The following is a 19,305-nucleotide window of genomic DNA, read 5'->3' on the forward strand; positions in this document are numbered from 1 at the left end:
AACTAATATTAAGTAGAGGTAATTTTTATTTTGATAGAATACATTCTCTTTATATTTTATTCCATTTTGGGTTCACTTGATGACAAAAAGGTAAACTAGTCTATTTCTGTCATGAAATGTGAAGACAATAAAAAAGGACAAAGCAATTTTCCTGGAAAACTAAAGCTGTTCATATGTTCCATGTTTCTCGGAACCATAACATAACTTTGCAGTGCCCTCTACTGTACATCTCAGCAACTCCTTCTGATACCATGAACCAGAGAGAAACATGTCCACAAACACAAAGGAAGCCACAGCAGGTCAGAAGCAAGCAGCAAATTTGAAAATGCTGTGGAAATAAATAAATAAATACACAAATTTGTGCACCTGCTGTCAGATAATTTGTGCTTGGGATCAAGTTTTCTTTCATTTCTTATTGTGTCCTCTGCTCCAATGAGCCAAGAACTGTCAGCCAAAACTGGAGAAACCACCCACCCAGGGACTGCTGCCGGGGCCTCCCAAGCAGCGATTGGTGTGGCTCCCCTCGGGTCACTCCAGCAGCAGCTGGTGTGGCTGTCCCAGGGCCAGCTGCTTGGGCGCCCCTGGGTCAGCCACACTGGCTGCCTGCAGAAGTCATGGAGGTCACAGAATCAGTGACTTCTGCGACCTCCATGACAGACAGAGAGCCCTAATCATACAGCAAAAATTGTGTCTTGCTCACAAAAGCAAAGCCATCCACCAGTATTTTCACTTACAATGCAACACCTATAAACTCCACATACACCCCAAAACAACCTAAGTATATTACTTCTAAAAATAAAAGATATTTAACTCCAAAAAATTTAATCCCACTATTTCTCGAGTTTAACTCTATATATAAAAAAGAAAAATACTGTCTCTAACTTTTCAGCTTGTTAAAGAAATCTATCTTTCCTGAACAGTTTGCTGACTCCTCCTTTCTGACAGTGTTTTTTCTTTATTTCTCACAAACTAATTTCCCCCAAACAGCTTATCCTGTTTCCTCACATTATGAAACAGGCCACATTTTTGTGGAACTTACAAAGTCTACCATAATGCATCAGCAAGACTGAATTGCTAAAGAATTACTTTTAAAATGTTACTCCTGAGGGAATTCTGGGCCAAGAAAGTAAAAATTCTGAGCACATTTTAAAATTCCGCAAAATTCCACCTATTTTGTCAATAAATAAATGTGGGGGTTCCAGCATGGCAGTGGGGAGCACGACCACTGGCTGCACGGAGGTGGGAAATCACCCTACAGCCCCTCCTTGGGACATGGACTTGATGGTAAGGCTGCACCCAAACCTGACACAGCACAAGGGCCGGGCTTGCCCTAAAACACCCCAGGGCCCTGCCCCTCCATGCCAGGTGCACCAAGACAGCAAGTGAGAGGGACAAAGCTGTCCCCCATCCTAGGTATGGGGCAAGCAGGCTCAGCCCGGCAGGATCCAAATGTGGACGGGCTTAGTGTGGAGGGATCCAGGAGGGCCTGAGAGGGTTCTGTGTGGTGCAATCTAGGTGTGGGAAGCTCTGCAGAGGGGCTTGTTGTGGGGTTTCAGAAGCAGAGGGAATGGGACTCTGCAGGGGGATCCAGGTCAAATGGTTGGGGCTCAACGAGGAGGTCTGGGTGTGGAGGAATGGGGCTCAGCAAGGGTGTGTGGGTGTGGGGGGATTAGTGGGGTGAGAGTCTGGGTGCAGCTCGTTGGGGCTCAGTGGGGTGGGGGTCCAAGCACGTGGAGCTTGATGGGATGGTCCAGGTGCGGGGGGGTGGGCTCATCAGAGTGGGAGTTCAGGTGTGGGGGTCTCAGCCAGGGTGTGGTCTGGGTGGAGGGGTGGGAGTCCGGATCCAGGGAGGACAGTCTCAGGAGGGAGTCTGGGTGCAGGGGGCTCCGTGGGGGGATTCTGGGTGGGGGGAAGTGAGGCTCAGTGGGGGGCCTGGGTATGGGGAGAGTCTGGATGCATGGGGTTTGGGCAGATGAATGCAAGGGGGAGCAACTCTCTGTACAATGACCCCTTCCCCGCAGCTGAGGAGTGATGGGGGTGGGGAGGCCACAGAGCTTCCTGCAGCTGGGTGGGTTTCTGGGAGTAGGTCTGGGCCGTCTTTGCAGGGGAAGAGGAAGTCATGTCCTCCCATGCATTCAGCCAAGCTGGGACTAGTAGCTGAGCCTGGCAAAAGGTGAGAGCTACTGTCTGGGGCAACCTCAGACCTGCCCCAAACCCTGCAGTAATTTACCTCTCCACTGGCTGCTCCGGATGCCCAAAAAAAACACACCCAGGCTGCTGGGGAGGGGTACATGATCACTCTTGCAGCTTCCCCGTCAGAAGTCATTTTTCTGAGGGGAAGCCAAGAAATCTGCAGGGACATGAATTCTGCATGCGTGCAGTGGCACAGAATTCCCCCAAGAGTAATTTTAGTATCAAAAGACCCAACACCTAATATTAATGGAAACTCTGTCCAAGGGGTTGTCATGTTCTGGGGTGCAATCTAGGGCAATGAGGGGTTGTGTCATTGCTTCCCTGTAACTCTGAGTGATTCAAAATGCTCTGCTGCTGGAGCTCCCTCATCTGGAGGCGTCCAACCAGCATACAAGCATGCACCGAGTTTGTGTGTGTTAAGCAGCCTTGGTTCAGCGCACTGACTCCAGCAGCCTGCTTGTTATACCACTGCCACACTCTTTGTTGTGAAAGAACTCATTGAGACGGAGTTAGCAGCAGAATTCTTCTAGTTCTTCACATGTTAGTATGGTATCAGGTTCTATGGTGGGGCAGAAGTTCAGTCCCTGGAAGAGTACATACTTCAGTTCCAGTTAGGGGTAGTCTCGAGAAACTGATGATGTTGAGGTGTTGTGTAGCGTCCATGTGGTAAGTCCTGGTGGCATGGTTTCTTTGAGAGGTGGTGTTTTAGTGGCCGTATAGTTGTTGTAGTTGGTTCCACCTTTATTTTTGTGTTGGATTGCTATCCGTTTTTTCTGATAGTTGTTTTAGGTTTCCTGCATGATCTCCAGATAGGTTTCCAAATTTTTTTTCTTCCAATATTTAGGAGCATGTGATGATTTCCTGCTTGAGGTGGTCCCTTCTGGAGTATGTAAGGTACAGGAGATGGTTCCCTCAATATTCTACAGTGCTTCCGAAGAGCTGTTCAGCATATTTGGGGTTATATGCAGTGATAAGAGCATTATAGATGGTGAGTTCTCAGGAGATGTTGTTTTGTTTCTTGCATCTTCAGAGAATAGATGTTGCTGTTCAGTCTGGCTTTCTTCTTCATGTTATGAAGTTTCCATTTCTAAAAAAAAAAGTCCTCCTCTAAACAACTCTTCTTTTCCAAGACTGAAGGAGCTCACAACATAAGCTGCACAAAACTGACAACAAAAACTTTTAAAATGGTCACTTTCACAACATGATATCAGAGTACCTGATATAATAATATATATTCTGGAACTGATTAGAGCCTGGATGAGAGCTTTGCACTAGCACAAGTAAAAATTACCCTTCCTAAAAGTAATGGGGACAAAGCTGATTTTGTTGTTGTCTGACAAGATAAAAAAATATGGAGTACAAATTTAGGTAAAGTTACCACAGAATCACCAACATGTCTATATACTTATACCAAAACTGAATAATTTGAGAGAATATTTGAGTTCCAATTATATCAATTATTTTGAAGAAGAATGCAAGGAAGAAAATTTAGCTAAGCGGTAACTAAAATAATAGTTTTCTTATGTACATATCCATCAATACTAGATATCCTATATAACGTAATACTCCCAAAATACATAAACATAAGTTAATATTAAGTATGTTACTATACAACATTCAATTGTTAAAATATGCTTAAAAAAATAAGGCTACAGATTTAAAGAGAGCTAGTCTGATAAAAATATCAACTCTACCTGAATATCCCATGAGAGGGGTCCTGCTTCTACAACCTGATCTACTAGAAGAGAGGGGTGTTTTTCCTATCCAGGCATTATTTAGACCTCTTGCAGAAGAAGAGCTTGTAAAATTCATTGTGCTAACATTTTCTGCATACGAACTCCTGTCCCCAAAGTATGAATCTAAGAAAAAAATAAAGAGCATCTCTTGGAAAGATAATGTATAGATCACTTTGCTGTTTAAGTCACACAAACGCCATAAAATAAAATTAACACAATCAGACATGAAGTGTTTTGTTTGAAAAGCAATACAAATAAGGAAAAACAGTTAAAAGATTGTTAAGATATCTTAATGGAAAAAGGTTAATATATCCAGTCACAGAACCCAAGGGAACTTTGCTGTATTGATATTAATATTTATATAATCCAAGTATAAAAAGAGGAAAAAGTGAACTTCAGTAAGATGCTATTTTGAAAACCAACTCATATTGATATGATAATTTCTCCTTAATGTCATTACTTTATACTGACAGCAAATTCCCTGCTTAGGATGTTACACTAATATTATGTGATAAAAAGCCAGATACAATGCATAATTTCATATAAAAGGGATTTCTAGGCCTATAAAAGGGGCTGCTCTATTTGTCAGATTTTCTACCTTCAGTTGTCTGTCAATTTCAATAATAATTATCTGAAGTTGCACAAAGTGCTTGTGAAAATTCCCAAGTCTAAAAAGTGTAATAAAAAGAATATATTTGCCTAATACTGAACACACATTTTAAAGGATAATAAAAACAAAGAGAAAGAACCATATTCAAAAACTCATTCAGTGAAATTATCTTCTTCCTATATGGTTCAACTCAAAGTCATACAATTTAAAATTTAAATTAATTAATTAATTTAATTAAGAACTGGCGAGTTTCCTGGAATTTCTTTTACTGATGCATTTTAAGATGGATCTGCACTGTAAATTCTATGATGGTGCATTTACTTCAGAATATGCTCTCATTTTAGTACACTAGAAGCACTATAGCAGCACAGATGCAGCGTAGATGCTTACTACAACAAGAAAGGGGTTCTTTGGTTGCTATAGTAAATCCACCACTCCAAGATAATTTTTTCATCAACCTAGCAAAGTCAACACAAGAGCTTAGATTAGTTTAACCACATCACACAGAGCGTAAAATTTTTCACAGCCCAAAGTGATGTGGTTAGATCAACCTAACTTTGTAACAAAGAGCAGGCCATCTGTGTTTAAGATCTTCAACTGATTTTAAATCTGTTCTCTTGAGATAAATGCACCAACGTATAGGAAAGCAAAGAACCATTTGAAATTAGATTTACAATTTTTGATCCATCTTGTTTTAAACAAAGCAAGAATATGTTTTCTCATATCCGAAGTCCGCATTAAATGTAAAAAAAAAAAAAAAGAAAATTAACATAACAAGGTCTGTAAAAGAAAACACTGTTGTATCCTATAATATTTTATGAATATATGGTACATTGGTCTCCAATACGTTGCACTTAGAAACAGCTAAATGCCTAATGGATTTCTTGAAATTATCTCTAGAAGGTTGGCACAAAAATACAGTTTACAACACCACATTTATGTAATAGAAATCTTGATCACAAAATACTATGACTGAAATACCATTAAAGTACTTGACATTCACTAGTCCTTAATCCCTGGATAACCATAATATTTCCTATAAACAGTTGTTCCTGCAGTATACCAACTGCTGTACAGTGTCAGTTGATTTTTTAAATGGCACCCACAGTATTACTCATACAAGTTTGAAGTACCTCTGTATGATCTTCAATAATTTCCATTAAATAATCTTTGATCCTAATGTCCTAATCTATGAACGTAATCCTTCACATTGAGGCAAAGGGAAGTTAGACAACACTAGAGCAAATTGTGTCATGGGCTCCTACACCTCCACACAAGCCAGCACTACATTCCCATTCCACATACAAGAAAATAGATGAGATCTCAAAAAGATGTTAGGTAAACTGTAAATGTTGACTTTTTAACAATACTCAATGTATATAAATCAGCACTAGTGCTTTGAACTTTGGCCACTGGTACTTGGCTGGCCATGCACTTCCCATTTAATGGTACACACCACAACTCTCCTCCCCACCTGTGCTGAAACCGGGGCCCTGCCTCTGCTGAGCATCTGCAAGCTGCCACACATATTCAGTACTCTAATCCACAATACAGGTTGGGTGGCTCTGAGTCCAAACACATTTTGTGTGTTCTCATATGCTCCAGAATATGGAGTACTCCAAGCTTTACTATGGGCTAGAGAGCATACCAAATGAAAGTAATCAGCTGTGGTGGGTAGAGGCTCAGCACACATGCTGGTCTCCAAGTTGTTCAGCCTCAAGGACCAAAACCTGTACCACTGAAGCCAATGGAAGTTTTATCATGGCTTTTATGGCCCTGTGTTGATGGCCAAAAAGAGCATGGTTTTCAATTGCATTAACAGGAAATAGCTTAACACAACTGCAAAATTATTAGGGCTGTCGATTAATCGCAGTTAACTCATGCGATTAACTCAAAAAAATTAATTGCCATTAAAAAGTTAATTGCAATTAATCACAGTTTGAATTGCACTGTTAAGCAATACAATACCCATTGAAATTTATACAATATTTTGGACATTTTCAAATATATTGTATTCTGTGTTGTAACTGAAATCAAAGTGTATACTTTTGATTATAAATATTTGCACTGTAAAAATGATAAACAAAAGAAATAGTATTTATCATTTCACCCCATACAAGTATTGTAGTGCAATCTCTGTTGTGAAAATGCAATTTACAAATGTAGATTTTTTTTTGTTACATAACTGCATTCAAAAACAAAACAACGTAAAACATCAGAGCCTACAGGTCCACTTGGTCCTACTTCTTTTTCAGCCAATCACTAAGAGACAAACAAGTTTGTTTACATTTACAGAAGATAATGGTGCCCTCTTCTTATTTACAATGTCACCAGAAAGTGAGAACAGGCATTTTTGTAGCCGGCATTGAAAGGTATTTACGTGCAAGATATGCTAAACAGAAGTCTTAAAGAGCAACACTCTGATGCGGAAACTACAGAACCCAAACCACCAAAAAAGAAAAAACAACCTTCTGCTGGTGGCATTTGATTCAGATTAAAGAAATGAACATGCATTGGTCCATACTGCTTTGGATTGTTATCGAGCAGAACCCGTCATCAGCATGGACCCATGTCCCTTGGAATGGTGGTTGAAGCATGAAGGGACATATGAGTCTTTAGTGCACCTGGCACGTAAATATCTTGTGATGCAGGCTACAACAGTGCCATGGAACGCCTGTTCTCACTTTTAGGTGACATTGTAACAAGAAGCAGGCAGCATTATCTCCTGCAAATGTAAACAAATGTGTTTGTCTGAGCAATTGGCTAAACAAGAAGTAGCAGCTGCAGCCTCTACAATTTTAAATTGTTTTATTTTTGAATGCAGGTTTTTTGTATACAATTCTACATTTGTACATTCAACTTTGATGATAAAGCGATTGCACTACAGTACCTGTATTACGTGAATTGAAAAATACTTTTTCTTTTGTTTTTATACAATGCAAATACTTGTAATCAAAAATAAATATAAAGTGAGCACTGTACACTTTGTATTCTGTGTTGTAATTGAAATCAATATATTTAAAAATGTAGAAAACATTCAAAAATATTTAAACGGTATTCTATTAATGTTTAACAGTGTGATTAATTGCATGATTAATCATGATTGTTTTAATTGCTTGACAGCCCTAAAAATTATGTTAGATTACATTTTAAAAGGGCTTTTCAATCATGTTAGATTTATTGAGCTAATTCAACTGAAAATGACAGGTTTCAGAGTAGTAACCGTGTTAGTCTGTATTCGCAAAAAGAAAAGGAGTACTTGTGGCACCTTCGAGACTAACAAATTTATTTGAGCATAAGCTTTTGTGAGCTACATCTCACTTCATCGGATGCATTCAGTGGAAAATACAGTGGGGAGATTATTTATATACACAGAGAACATCATACAATGGGTGTTATCATAAACACTGTAAGGAGAGTGATCATTTAAGATGAGCTATTACCAGCAGGAGTGGGGGGAGGGGAAGAAAACCTACTGACCGCTATTCCTACCTACATGCCTCCAGCTTTCACCCAGATCACACCACACAATTCATTGTCTACAGCCAAGCTCTATGATACACCCGCATTTGCTCCAACCCCTCAGACAGAGACAAACACCTACAAGATCTCTATCAAGCATTCTTACAACTACAATACTCTGAAGTGAAGAAACACATTGACAGAGGCAGAAGAGTACCCAGAAGTCACCTACTACAGGACAGGCCCAACAAAGAAAAGAACAGAACGCCACTAGCCATCACCTACTAGCCATCAGCCCCCAACTAAAACCTCTCCAACGCATCATCAAGGATCTACAACCTAACCTGAAGGACGACCCATCACTCTCACAGATCTTGGGAGACAGGCCAGTCCTTGCTTACAGACAGCCCCCCAACCTGATACAAATACTCATCAGCAACCACGCACCACACAACAGAACCATTAACCCGGGAACCTATCCTTGCAACAAAGCCCGTAGCCAACTCTGTCCACATATCTATTCAGGAGACACCATCATAGGGCCTAATCACATCAGCCACACTATCAGAGGCTCGTTCACCTGCGCATCTACCAATATGATACCATCATGTGCCAGCAATGCCCCTCTACCATATGCATGGGTCAAACTGGACAGTCTCTACGTAAAAGAATAAATGGACACAAATCAGACGTCAAGAATTGTAACATTCAAAAACCAGTCGGAGAACACTTCAATCTCTCCAGTCACTCGATTACAGACCTAAGAGTGGCTATTCTTCAACAAAAAAAAAAACCTTCAAAAACAGACTCCAACGAGAGACTGCTGAATTGGAATTAATTTGCAAACTGGACATAATTAACTTAGGCTTGAATAGAGACTGGGAGTGGATGGGTCATTACACAAAGTAAAACTATTTCCCCATGTTATTTCTTCCCCCGACCCCACCACCCACTGTTCCTCAGACTTTCTTGTTAACTGCTGGAAATGGCCCACCTTGATTATCACCATAAAAGGTTTTCCTCCTTCCCCCCCTCCTGCTGATGATGGCTCATCTTAAGTGATCACTCTCCTTACAGTGTGTATGATAAAACCCATTGTTTCATGTTCTCTGTATGTGTATATAAATCTCCCCACTGTATTTTCCACCAAATGCAGCCGACGAAGTGAGCTGTAGGTCACGAAAGCTTAAGCTCAAATAAATTTGTTAGTCTCTAAGATGCCACAAGTACTCCTTTTCTTTTTGCGAATGCAGACTAACATGGCTGCTACTCTGAAACCTACATGAAACTTCATCATTTTAACTATACTGGCATAGTTAAAATAGTACTACCATCTCTTGTGTAGACACAGATACACTGGTATAAAATGTGCTTCCCTAAGGGAACGGGACTAAGCTCTAGATAAAAGTATACTTTATACTGGTATAACGGTGCCCACAACCTAGAAGTTGTGCCAGTGTAACTATTTTGATTACACCCCTAACTAAAATAGTTATACGGGAAGAAAGAGCATGCACAGACCAGACCCTTAAAATGATGAGGCTACTTCCTGCAAGGAAAGAGGTTTTATTGAATCAGCTGAGGACTTTACCTGATACTGTTAATTCCTCCTTAGCCCAACCATTTTAGGTAATTAAAAGTAAACTGTGAAGCAAATTTTGAAAATGTGGAGGAATTTTTGATGGGTTTAGAAAGCAAACTGTTTTTCTTACTTATAGGTTTATTTTAACATTAGCAATATCACATCTCCCCACTTTCTTCTCATTATGGGAGATCTGAGTATTGTGGTCATAGGAGACTTTAATTTGAGCTGCAGTTCCAACTCCATCAAAAGGAGAAGAGCATCTTCCTTACACAGGCAGCCCGTCTAACTGTTCAGGGCCGATGGGACAGAGATGTTTCAGGGACGGGATACACGAAGCCGTGCAACACTGATGCCCTGGGGTTGCAGATTCCTGTTTCCCCTTCCCAGGCGCAGCAGCTGGCCAGGGTGGGTTGGTGGCCCAGGGAGGGCACCGCGGGAGGGGGGGCGATCGCCACCTAGGGCTCTAGGCTGCTCAGACGACCCCGTACAGAAGGCCCGGCAGCTCGGGGACGGCGTGTCGGGGTTCGGCCAACTCCCACTGCTCCCCACCTCCTGCTGCCGCAGAGAACGGCTCCGGCTGCGGCCCCGGCCCCGGGGTGAGGCGCCTGCCGAGGGAGTCTGCCTCTCGCTGGGGGCCGGCCGGCTCCGCTCCACCGCCCGAGCGGCCGCCGGCGCTGCCCGCCGTGCTCAGCGGGGTTCGCAGCAGCCCGAAGTGGTAGCGGTGCAGGTGCTCCGTCCCGGACGAGGACGAACAGCGGCCCGAATAGGAGGCGGAGGCCTCCTCCCGCGCTAGCGGCCTCCCCTCATCGCTTCCCCGCAGCATCCCACTCAGCGCCGGTCGGCCCCAGAGGCCACACACAAAATGGCGGCGGCGGCATGAAACCCGCGCATGCGCAAACAGGAAAGGGCGCCCGCCCTCGCAATCCGGTATACTGGGGCCGCCTGGAAGCCATTTTGCTTTGGGAATCGTAAAAGCGCTGGGGCGAGTTATGCGGCTGCACCTTTAAATCCCGACATGGGAGGGGGCAGACAAAGCAACTGCTGCTGCACTGTGGGAGCGGCAAAGATGCAAAAGCCCCTTCGGGAAGAGCACTGGAGCTTCCCTTTGTCCCGCACGCTGCTGCTAACCCAGCCCCCCTCCGTGATCCAGTCAGTGTTCACAAGCCCCCTGCTCTGCTGCAGTACCCATGTACCGTACGCCACCATCCCGCCTTCCTCTTCCCCTGCACCGATATTTTCTCCGGGGGTTCCCCCCCATCCCATCTTCCTGAACATTTCTTCTACTCCAGGTGTTCCTGCCCTTCCCCTTCTGTTAGCAAAGATAAGGTTGAGGGTGACGTGATCCCAGTCTATACCTATCTACATGGAGAACACCTATTCAATAAGGGGCTTTTCAGGCTCGGGTTCAATGGGGTTAAAGTGAAGATACCCAAGAAAGGAAGTGAGCTGTAGCTCACGAAAGCTTATGCTCTAATAAATTCGTTAGTCTCTAAGGTGCCACAAGTCCTCCTTCTCTTTCAGTGATTGTAATAACTGGTGTGGGATCACACTTTCATCGGTACCAAGCAAGGTATCGTGTAAGTTCATAGCCCAGCGTATATCAGAGGTAGCTGGTAGCATTCTCAGAAAAGAGCAAGCCGGTTTTCAGAAAGGGCGTGGATCTTCCCTCTATGAAACATAATCGAACAAAGCTTAGCATGGCAACGGCAGCTCTACATTCAGAGACGTTGAGCAGGCCTATGGCGCATTGTGTGGGCATATGGAATCCCTCTCTATAATCCGCTGCCTCAGAAGCTTCTACTCCAACTTTACATGCAGTGTTGATCACAGTGAGCTCAGTTTTGAAGTTAAAACAGGACTGCTTCAGGGGTGTGTCATGTCTGCAGTCCTCTTCAACGTTGCCATGGACTGGGTAATGCGGCTGTCATAAATATAAAGAAAAGCAGTACTTGTGGCACCTTAGAGACTAACAAATTTATTAGAGCATAAGCTTTCGTGAGCTGTAGCTCACGAAAGCTTATGCTCTAATAAATTTGTTAGTCTCTAAGGTGCCACAAGTACTGCTTTTCTTTTTGCGAATACAGACTAACATGGCTGCTACTCTGAAACCTATAAATATAAAGGGAAGGGTAACCACCTTTCTGTATACAGTGCTATAAAATCCCTGCTGGCCAGAAGCAACATCCTGTTACCTGTAAAGGGTGAAGAAGCTCAGCTAATCTGGCTGGCACCTGACCCAAAGGGGACAAGATACTCTCAAATCTTGCGGGGTGGGGGGGAGGCTTTCCTTTGTACTCTTTGTTTACGTGGTTGTTCTCTCTTGGGACTGAGAGAGGCCAGACAGAAATCCATCTTCTCCAACCGATCCTAATCCAAGTCTCCAATATTGCAACTAGTATAGGCAAGCCAGGCGAAGTGGATTAGTTTATTTTTTGTTTTATATGAATTTTCCCTGTGTTAAGAGGAAGGTTTATTCCTGTTTTCTGTAATTTTAAGGTTTTTCTCAGAAGGGGATCCTCTGTGTTTTGAATCTGAATACCCTGTAAAGTATTTTCCATCCTGATTTTACAGAGATGATTTTTACCTTTCTTTTTTTTAATAAAATCCTTCTTTTAAGAACCTGATTGATTTTTCCATTGTTCCAAGATCCAGGGGTTTGGGTCTTTGATGATTTTGTAACCAATTGGTTAGGATATTATTCTCAAGCCTCCCCAGGAAAGGGGGTGTGCAGGGCTTGAGGGGATATTTTGGGGGGAAGATGTCTCCAAGTGGTCTCTTTCCCTGTTCTTTGTTTAAAACGCTTGGTGGTTCAAGCATATGGTTCAAGGACAAGGCAAAGTTTGTCTTGGGGAAGTTTTTAACCTGAGCTGGTAAGAATAAGCTTAGGGGTCTTTCATGCGGGTCCCAACATCTGTACCCTAGAGTTCAGAGTGGGGAAGGAACCTTGACAACGGCACACAACAGAAGACATGCCAAGAGGCATTAAATGAACACTCTTTTCATCCCTTGAAGACCTGGACTTCTCAAATGATGTGAAGACCTGGACTTCTCAAATGATGTCGCTCTCCTATAACATACACAACACCATATGCAAGAAAAAAAAAAAGTCACTCAACACATTCAGCCAGCAAATTGGACTGAAAATCAACCACAATAAGACAGATATGATGACCTTTAATATTGCCTCAGCATCACCAGTATGGATAAAGGATCATGTTCTCACCAATGTAGAAACATTCACGTACTTGGGCACCTCCATCAGCCACGACGGTGGAACAAGCCAGGACATACGGAACAGAATCAATAAAGCCAGGAACACCTTAAGGAGCTTAAATACAGTCTGGAAATTATCAAAACACAACACTAAAACCAAACTCAAAATTTATCAGAGCTGCATAGTTTCAACATTATAGTGCAGAATGCTGGGGAATGAGAAAGTATGACATGTCCAAACTGTCTTCATTCTATACAGCCTGCCTCAGAAAAATCCCCTGTATCTTTTGGCCCAGAACAATCTAAAACCAAGATTTGTTCACTCAGCCAAAAAGATATGAGCACCATCATTACCAGGAGATGGATTGGCCATGTGCTTTGGACGGAAACTGATTCCATCACCAGATGGATACCTGAGGGCAAGTGAAAACGAGGCAGCCCAAAAACAACATGGTAAAGAGCTGTGGAAGCTGAGCTGAAAAACCTGGAGTACAGCTGGGGACCCATTGAAAAACTTGCCAGAAACAGACAGGACTGGAGGAGCTTCGTCGCTGCCTTAAATGCCAGAGGTGTAATGAGAACATGATTGTGATGATCTCCAATCTAGCTGACAAAGATATAACACCATCCAATGGCTGGAAGTTAGACAAAATTGGACTGGACATAAGGTGTAAATTATTGACAGTGAGAGTAATTAACCGTTGTAACAATTTACCAAGGGTCAGGTGGAGTATCCATCAATGACAATTTTTAAATCAAGACTAGATGTTTTTGTGAAAGATACACTCTAGGCATTATTTTGGGGAAGTTCTATGGCCTGTGCTATACTGTTAGTTACACTAGACGATCACAATGACCCCTTCTGGCCTTGGATTCTGTGAATCCCTGGCCATCACAGATCAGGTCTCCTTTATTCCTCCCCTGCTGCCATAGCCCACTTCTTCCATGCCTTCAATGCCTCCAGGCTTCACTGTTGGTCTTCAAGGACGCAAATGGCCTTTTCCGCTCAGCCTTCCCTCTGAAGGCTCCTGGGGTCAACTAGCTGGCCAGCTCCCCATCTGTTTTCTACAGGGGGCCCTAAGGAGAGGCTACTGCTGCCCTAGTGAGACTAGCCCATCTGGTCTCACAGTGAGTTAGGGACTCACTTCAGGCAGGCAGCACCTGCTCCAGGAGAGCCCTCAGCTCCTCCTCCTTATTCCTGAGGGAATTATGTGCCAAAAAATTAAAAATTTCTACCCACAATATTTTAAAATTCTGCAAAATTTATTAGTCAGTAAATGTGGAGACTCAAGCATGGCAGTGGGGAACACAGACAACTGGCTGCATGCACGTGAGAGCTGCTTAAAGCTGAGCTGCCCCAGAAGCTCAACCAGCCCATCCACAGCAACCTCCTGTACCATGTCACCTTCCCCTCTGTCTGCAACTTTGCCATTACTCAGGGTTCCCCCTTTTCTCATGGCCACTGCTGCAACAGGGAGAAGGGGAATGTTTGGCATCACCTCTCCCTAGTACTGGGGGATGAGTAAAGAGCCCATCATCTCATCCCATGACCCCAACACTGGCCAAGGGTTTCCTAATATACCAAGTTAGGGGGACCACTAACTAACTTCAGGTGGAAGGGAAATGTTGTGCAGCCCCATTTGTGACCCTTCTTGTGAGAAAAAAATCACTAATTTCCCAATTTCCCCGATAGGGTCTCCCCCAAGCAGCAGAAATAGGCGTGGTCCAGTGTGAGCAGAGCTGGTGCTAGGCATAAGCAGGCTAAGCAATTGCCCTGCCAGCTCAAGGGGGCCCCCTATTAATTATTAGTATGTGTTGGGGGACACAAAATATCCCTGCTTAGTGCACCCAATGAGGTAGCACTGGCAAGATTTTGGGAGAAAGCTCAGCTGTGGCCTTTGCGCATTGCTCAGAGGTCCTTTGGGAGACATTAGTGACTACTACTGATAAGAAATGTTACACTCAGAGTCACACAAATCTTGGCAGCTATGACAGGAACACAGGAACTGTGCTATATTAGATCAGACCTATACTGCATCTAGTGCAGCAGTTTTCAAACTTTTTGAGCTGAGCCCTCTAAGTTACAATTTTTGGTTGTGCCCCCCTTCAACCCAGACAAAAAGAAGTGAGGTGGGGTGGAGGTGGCGCTCCCTCTGTGAGCCCTGCCACATCTATGATTCTATGGGGCTGAAGCCCAAGTCACCTGGGATTGCCACTTGAACCTCCTGAATGTTCCTCTGCACCACTGTTCCCTCTAAGCTGTGCACGTGTGTGCGCACACACAGATCCTAAACCCTGTGCAAACAGCGAAACACTGCATGCACAAAAATTTGCACAAAGAAATTTTTTGCGCACACGGCCTGTCAAAAATTAGAGAGAACATTGCTCTGCACCCCACAGTCTGAAAACCTCTGATCTAGTTCAATATCCTGTCTCTGACAGTAGCCAGCAACACGTGTCTGAGAGAGGTGCAGCAAACCTCCTAATCCCTAACAGAGCCAGGCTTAAGCCCTGAAGCATGAGATTTAATATCTCTTCCTATATTTTTGCTAGCATTAACTCTTCTAACTAGGTATTTTTGCTATCTAGATAAATGTCCAATTCGTCTTTGAATCTTGCGAAGTGTTTGGCTTCTGATGCCTGTGGCAATGCATTCCATGATATAGGTACAAGTCATGAAAAAAAAATGTCCTTTTTTCAGTTTTGAATTTTCCACCTCTTAATTTCCTTGACTATCCCCTTCTTGATTGGGACCCTGTTTGCTGCTGGGCAGTACAGATGTTACTTTTTGTATTAGCCTCAAGCCCTAGGTCAGGGAAACCTAGCCTCTGTCTATGACACCTTGTGTCCATCTCAGTTACTATGGCCCAGACTGGTACTGATGTTGGGGTGGCCTTTTGTTTGCACTGGTGTATGGCCTTTTTTAATACTTTCTCTGTTTCTATCTTGAGATCAAATAGCTGGCCTGGCACTGCTACACTGTAGGCACTTTGTTCATTTAAACTGCAAATCTGCTGCTCGCTGCTGGGGTCGGGCAATTAGTGCAAAAGTATTCTACACATTTGTCATTACCTATTGCCACAAGCTAAGGTGGGTACTTACTGGAATCAAACTAGCTCAAGTGAGTCATAGGCCCTACAGTGCTACTAGCTAGGGAAAAGTCGCCTCTAGCTCACATAGTAGGCTCTGTGCTTTCAGAATAGAAGGATCAGATTCTATTCATGCCATTACTATGCGGGTCTGAGTAGCCACAGTATACAGCATAGTGACAACTGGACAGTTTCTTTCGGGTGACCATGGTTATAGTTAATCATTAACTGTGTACTGTTTTCTTGAACCATATGCCATGATGCAACAGTTCCTTTTATGTTAAAAGTTATGATTTATCCCGCTGCTGAATGCTGCTTCTTTTTTGTTCATTAAAGCTGATGTGAGCTGATCTGAAAAGGTATTGTATTTCCAAGATTCTTCCCTCTGTTCTTGAGACTACATACAGTAGTAGCAGCAGCTGGACCCAACCACAGCTGTGCTGTGCTGTGCTGATTTTGAATGCCCAGCACTCAAAATCTCAGCAACCTGTAAAATTGACATTTGAATCCATCATTTCAGATGTTTATTTTTTGCACTTCAGCCATTTTATACAATAAAACCAAACTGGTCACTGTCACATTCTGGAAACCATGCTCCACCACAATGCTTCTGTGTTTGGGTTTCTTCAGCATTCAGAGCATGCTGAAATTCTTTTAAAATAACTTTTTGTTTACATTTTTAAAAACCAAAATTTATGAAAAAAATTTTATTCTTTGCAAACCTGTTAAAATATAATCTAAATTACTTAACAAGTAAAGTAATTGGTAGTGTTAAAAGTACAGTATTGCATCATTCCTGTTAAAATGTTTTATTTTGTCTTTTTAAGGTTCACCTCCAATATAAAGTGCAGTAACAGGGAACATATCAAGATTAAACTAGCCTTAAAAAGACTGTAATCTGAGGGGCAAGGTTCTCTGAATTCTAATTATGTATTACCTAGTGTTCATTACTTCTCTGAGGAACTAAAACCACTATTTTTACATGACTTTAAAAAGTTGTGAGCTTCCCCTACTATCTTTACAGCAACAAATAACTTAAAACACTTCTCAGAGCTATGCTGGCATCATGAATGCTCCTAATACAGAAACAAGTAAATCTATGCTAATATCAGATCAGTTAGAAATAGAAAGGGGAGGGGGAATCAATGCCTGCCAACTGGGGAAAGAAAGTCAGTTCAAAAGGATGCTATTTGTAAGCTTGAAAATTAATATTATACAATGGAGAAACAGGTTTCAGAGTAGCATCCAATGAAGTGAGCTGTAGCTCATGAAAGCTTATGCTCTAATAAATTTGTTAGTCTCTAAGGTGCCAAAAGTACTCCTTTTCTTTTTAGTGGAGAAACAGTTCACTGCTAGACACCATCAACTGTTGTAGGATGAGAAATGGAAACAAACAAATGCCTGATTTTGCCTCTTCTCAGCCATCAATTCAGTAGTGTCTCTGCACTCGGGTAAAACACTGTTGATATCTTTGAAATAAGATGCCCACTGCTCCAGACCTGATCGTTACCATGCAAGATTATGGTGCTTCTACACTGCCTCCAAAAGTAGGTATGTTTTGCTAGTACCTGAATTCCAAACACAAGGAATTAGAGTCTGCCTATATTTCTACTGCAGTTTTATATCAGTGGAATATTTGTATTAACATAAGAATGGCCATACTGGGTCAGAGCAATGGTCTATCTGACCCAGTATTCTTCTTCTGACAGTGGCCAATGCCAGGTGCTTTAGAGGGAATGAATAGAACAGGCAGGCATCAAGTCATCCAACCCATGATCCACTCCCAGCTTTTGGCAGTCAGAGACTATGGACACCCAGAACATAGGGTTGCATCCCCATCCATCTTGGGCAATAGCCATCAATAGACCTATCCTACATGAACTTATCTATCCATTTTTTGATCCCCGTTATGGTTTCAGCCTTCAGAACATCCCCTGGTAGGGATGTCCAGATAGCACGTATGAAAAATTGGTCCAGAGGGTAATAGGTTACCTATATAAGGCAAAGCCCCTAATATCGGGGCATCTGATCATCCTTTCCCTGGACAATGAGTTCCACAGGTTGATTGTGTGAAGTTCTTTCTTCCTTTTGTTTTAAACCTGCTGCCTATTAATTTCATTTGTGACTCTTAGTTCTTGTGTTATAAAGACTTCCTTATTTACTTTCTCCACACCAGTCATGATTTTAAAGACCTCTATCTTATCCCCCCTCAGTAATATTTTCCAAGATGAATAGCCCCTCTTTTTAATCTCTCCTCACAATGCTGTTCCATACCCTTAATCATTTTTGTTGCCCTTCTCTGTATTTTTTCCAATTCTAATGCATCTTTTTTGAGATGAGGCAACCAGTACTGCATTGTATTCAAGATGTGGGAATACCATGGATTTATATAGAGCCGAGGTGAGCAAACTACAGCCTGCAAGCCACATCTGGCCTGCAAGACCATCCTGCCCAGCCCGGGAGGCTAGCCAACCCCCACACCCTCATTGTGCCATGCCACCAGTGCTCTGACCCGCCGCTCCTGCCAGGCAGCACGGTGGCATAGCTAGCTCTGGTGACTGGTAAGGGGGCAGGGAAGGGTTGGATAAGGGGCAGGGGGTCCGGAGGGGCAGTCAGGGGACAAGTAGCATGGGGTGGTTGGATGGGGCAGAGTTCTGGGGGGGGGAAGGCGGTCAGGGGGTTGTATAGGAGTAGGAGTCCCAGGGGAATTGTCAGAGGGCAGGAGTGTAGTCAGAGGGTCAGGGCAGTCAGGGGTCAAGGAGCAGGGGATGGGTCAGCGGTTCTGAAGGGGGTAGTCAGGGGGTAGGAAGTGGGAGAGGTGGATAGGGGACAGGCTGGGTGGAGGTACAGCTTCCCCACCCAGCCCTCCATACAGTTGCACAACCCCGATGGGGCCCTCAGGCAAAATAGTTTGCCCACCCCAATACAGTGTCATATTTCCCTATTATTTATCCATTTTCTAAGGGTGCCTAACATTTTTGACTGCTGCTGCAGACGTTTTCAGAGAACTATTCACAATGACTCCAAGATCTCGAGTAGTAACAAGAACAGGAGTACTTGTGGCACCTTAGAGACTAACGATGAAGTGAGCTGTAGCTCACAAAAGCTTATGCTTAAATAAATTTGTTAGTCTCTAAGGTGCCACAAGTACTCCTTTTCTTTTTGTGAATACAAACTAACATGGCTGTTACTCTGAAATTTATTAGAGCGTAAGCTTCCTTGAGCTACAGCTCTCTTCATCGGATGCATAGAAGGGAATGAACACACACACACAGGGGGAAGTTTGTATATAAACTGTAAGAGGCTAATTAGTTCTGCTGAAAATAGCTCAGCTTGAGAAAAAAAAATTTGTAATGATAATCAAGATGGCCCATTTAGACAGTTGACAAGAAGGTGTGAGAATAGTGAATCTATTTC

The 19,305-nt window shown here is 43.0% G+C and overlaps 1 protein-coding gene across 5 annotated transcripts in view; it reads right to left on the reverse strand.

Moving 5' to 3' along the window:
• The window catches only part of MSH4 (mutS homolog 4), a 65,738-nt gene extending 55,030 nt beyond the window's left edge, over nucleotides 1-10,708 (reverse strand). For 3 of the 5 annotated variants that reach the window (XM_043490750.1, XM_038412763.2, XM_038412764.2), the window contains exons 1-2: nucleotides 10,136-10,708; nucleotides 3,888-4,052 (exon numbers count right to left, since the gene is read on the reverse strand). In XM_043490750.1, coding sequence (XP_043346685.1) covers nucleotides 3,888-4,052; nucleotides 10,136-10,409 — 439 coding nt within the window. In that variant the 5' untranslated portion in view covers nucleotides 10,410-10,708. Of the gene's footprint in view, nucleotides 1-3,887; nucleotides 4,053-9,592 lie in introns of all 5 variants that reach the window. The other 2 variants (XM_038412766.2, XM_038412765.2) reach the window with 2 other exon arrangements.
• Between the last annotated feature and the right edge of the window lie 8,597 nt (nucleotides 10,709-19,305).

Source organism: Dermochelys coriacea, chromosome 8 (genome assembly GCF_009764565.3).
Source record: "Dermochelys coriacea isolate rDerCor1 chromosome 8, rDerCor1.pri.v4, whole genome shotgun sequence".
In the NCBI taxonomy this organism is placed as follows: Eukaryota; Metazoa; Chordata; order Testudines; family Dermochelyidae; genus Dermochelys; species Dermochelys coriacea.